Source organism: Trypanosoma grayi (genome assembly GCF_000691245.1).
Source record: "Trypanosoma grayi strain ANR4 Tgr_366_V1, whole genome shotgun sequence".
NCBI lineage: Eukaryota > Euglenozoa > Kinetoplastea > Trypanosomatida > Trypanosomatidae > Trypanosoma > Trypanosoma grayi.
Genome location: NW_008825985.1, coordinates 2369 through 5094, shown reverse-complemented (window position 1 = coordinate 5094; position 2726 = coordinate 2369). Strand labels below are relative to the sequence as shown.

The following is a 2726-nucleotide window of genomic DNA, read 5'->3' as shown; positions in this document are numbered from 1 at the left end:
TATCTATCTCTCTAGCGAGGGAGGGAGGGATTCGCTTTTTGCTGACCTTTGTATGCGTTTGCGCATGCGTTTCCTTGTGTGCGGGGGAGGTGGGTGCGCGCAACACCAATATTCGCGTTTACCCGGAATGCTTGTGGCGAGAGCGAGTGAATGGGAAGGATGTGTGCTGTGCTGTGTGTTGTGTGTGCACGTGGGGGTGTGTGTGGTCTTTCCTGCCCGGCTTTCTTGGTTGGTTTTCCTTTTTTTCCCCCGCCAACAGCGTTCCCCTCTGATGGTAATATATTTAGTAACACGGGTGAACGTGCTGGTGCCGCTCATTCTCTCTCCTTTTCCTCGTGGTGCTCTCCATACTCATTTGGCCTTTAATTGCATGGCGTATGCTTTACTCTCTTCACCTTTTTTTGTGTTTCTTTTTCTTTCTTTCTTTCCTTCTTTCTTTTCTGCGTCTATCGCTCTCTCAACACTGCGTGTGCGTGCGCATCCACACGGGAAGGTATATCACGACAGCATTTTCGTGCTTTTTTCCCCGTATGGAATCGGCCAGCTCGCAACCGGCGTTGCAGCAGCAAGAGCAGCATCCCACCGGCGTAACCCGTGTGCAGGATAAGTATCTTATTCATGACGATGCCGTTGTCGGGCGTGGGGCATGGAGTGTTGTGAAGCGCTGCACCTCAATCGCTCCGTATGAACCGCCGGGCGCGCGTCCGGACATGAAGATCGTTGTGAAGATCATCGAGAAGGAGTACCTCATATCGCTGACCAAAGGCAATGTGGAGCGGGCAATGGCAGAGGTGAAGCGAGAAATTGATGTTTTACGTCACATCCCTCCTCACGAAAATGTTGTGACGTTCTTAGAGTACATTGAGACAGAAAAGGAGTTCCTCCTCTTTTTTGAGGAGGTTCAGTGTGGTGACTTGTGTGAGATCATTCTTCAGGCCCCAGAGGGGAAGCTCTCTGAAGAAACATCGAAGCTCTACACGTACCAAATTATCAAAGCCGTCTTGCACTGCCACATTCACGACGTCATTCATCGCGACATTAAACCCGAGAATCTGCTTGTTAGCAATGACGATAATATCAAGCTAACCGATTTTGGGCTGGCGAAGCGATCAAAGGGGGTGTGCACGTCGGCCGAGGCGAAAGATCCTCTGGATCCTCTGGCCCTTTGCATGCCGTACCCGGGTGCAGAGCGGCTCATAGGGAAGCGCATCGTGTGCTCTGACGTCATTGGTACCCCGCGGTACGGCTCTCCCGAGATGTTCTACGCGAAATTCACCCAGACTCACTACGACGGCTTTAAGGCCGACACATGGTCCGTCGGTGTTGTCACGTACATCACGCTCTCCGGGAGCTTCCCTTACTCAGCGGCGGCGCACGCTCCAGAGAAGGAGGTATTCCGTACCATAATGGACACCGCACTACCGGAGCCACCGGGTATTTCCCCCGCCGCTCTTGACTTCATACAACGACTCCTCAATAAGGATCCACACAAGCGCATCTCGCTATACGATGCCCTGAACCACCCATGGCTGGAGAGCGTCGCCCAGACGAGACAATCCATCACAGTGCCGAGGATACTTGAGACGTTTACCTCCACTGACGTGGCTCAGGCGTGTCGTTTGTTTAATAAGGAGGCCCAAGCTCTTCACCAGTGTGTTCGACTCCTGCAGCGCGAAATACAGCGGCTTCGTGAAGAACACGAAAAAATGGAGGATTCCATTTCCTCGCATGACCGCAATGTGCGAGGAACGAGTACACCGCGTCGCGCTGAGACACCATCTGGGACATCCCGTATACGTGGGGCGCGTACCTCCGCCACTACCAGCGCTTTGCGTGTGACCTCACCGGCGAGGACAGGCGTGCGACCGGGGCGTAGTAGCATTACCCACGACAGCTCCAATGGCTCCGTGCGCAGGCCGTCTGCGCATCGCATAAGTGCGCGCAGCCCGCTTGCGCGAAGTGCCGCAAGCACGGTTCGCCGTGGAACTCCAGTGCGTGCCGGTGGTACGACACCGATGCGAAGCGGCACACCGTCACGTACTACAGGGCGCTCCGCTTCTGCAGTACGAGGCGTGTCGCGCCCTGCTAACGGTGTCCTACAATCAACGCCGATGGCTGCTCGGACCTCTACTCCAGGGCGCGCTGGTGCGCGTTCGACAACCCCGTCTCGCTCCGCGATGACAAATCACGTTAGTTCTGCAAAAGAATTACAAATAGGAGAGACCGTTACGTACAAGGGGTACCGGGCTGTCGTTCGCTTCAACGGGCCCACCGCGTTTGGCGCCGGTATCTGGATAGGATTGGAAATGATGGAGGGGAACGAGGGAACCAATGACGGCTCCTCATTCATTGATAAAAAACAGTACTTTACATGCCCCAAGGGGAAGGGTGTATTTGTACGGGCATCACAAGTTAAGAAACTGTAGGCTGTCGCTTTCTTTGTCAGTGAAGCTGATGAGGATGGAGAAGAAGAGTAAGCAAAACAGCACGCCGTGGTTTCTTATTTGTAGTTTTGCTTGTAGATTTCTAGCCGTAGAGTTAGAGAGAGAGAGAGAGGGAAGGAGGGAGGGAGGGAGAGAGAGAGGGAGGGAGAGAGAATGTGTGAGAGGAGAAAGAGAAGGTAACGACGCCATTGTACATGCCTGCTGTGATATTGTAACTCGATATTTGTATTCTTCCTAAGGGGGCGGCAGGGGGAAAAGTACTGAAGGTCCCTCATCTTCTTC

At 53.7% G+C, this 2726-nt stretch overlaps 1 protein-coding gene across 1 annotated transcript; it reads left to right on the top strand.

The window, feature by feature from the left end:
• Window positions 1-530: 530 nt before the first annotated feature.
• DQ04_03661020 (putative protein kinase) lies at window positions 531-2426 on the top strand (the record flags this gene model as incomplete). Its single annotated transcript, XM_009313010.1, has 1 exon — window positions 531-2426. One exon carries the CDS (start codon window positions 531-533, stop codon window positions 2424-2426), a length of 1896 nt encoding a protein of 631 aa, XP_009311285.1.
• Window positions 2427-2726: the final 300 nt, after the last annotated feature.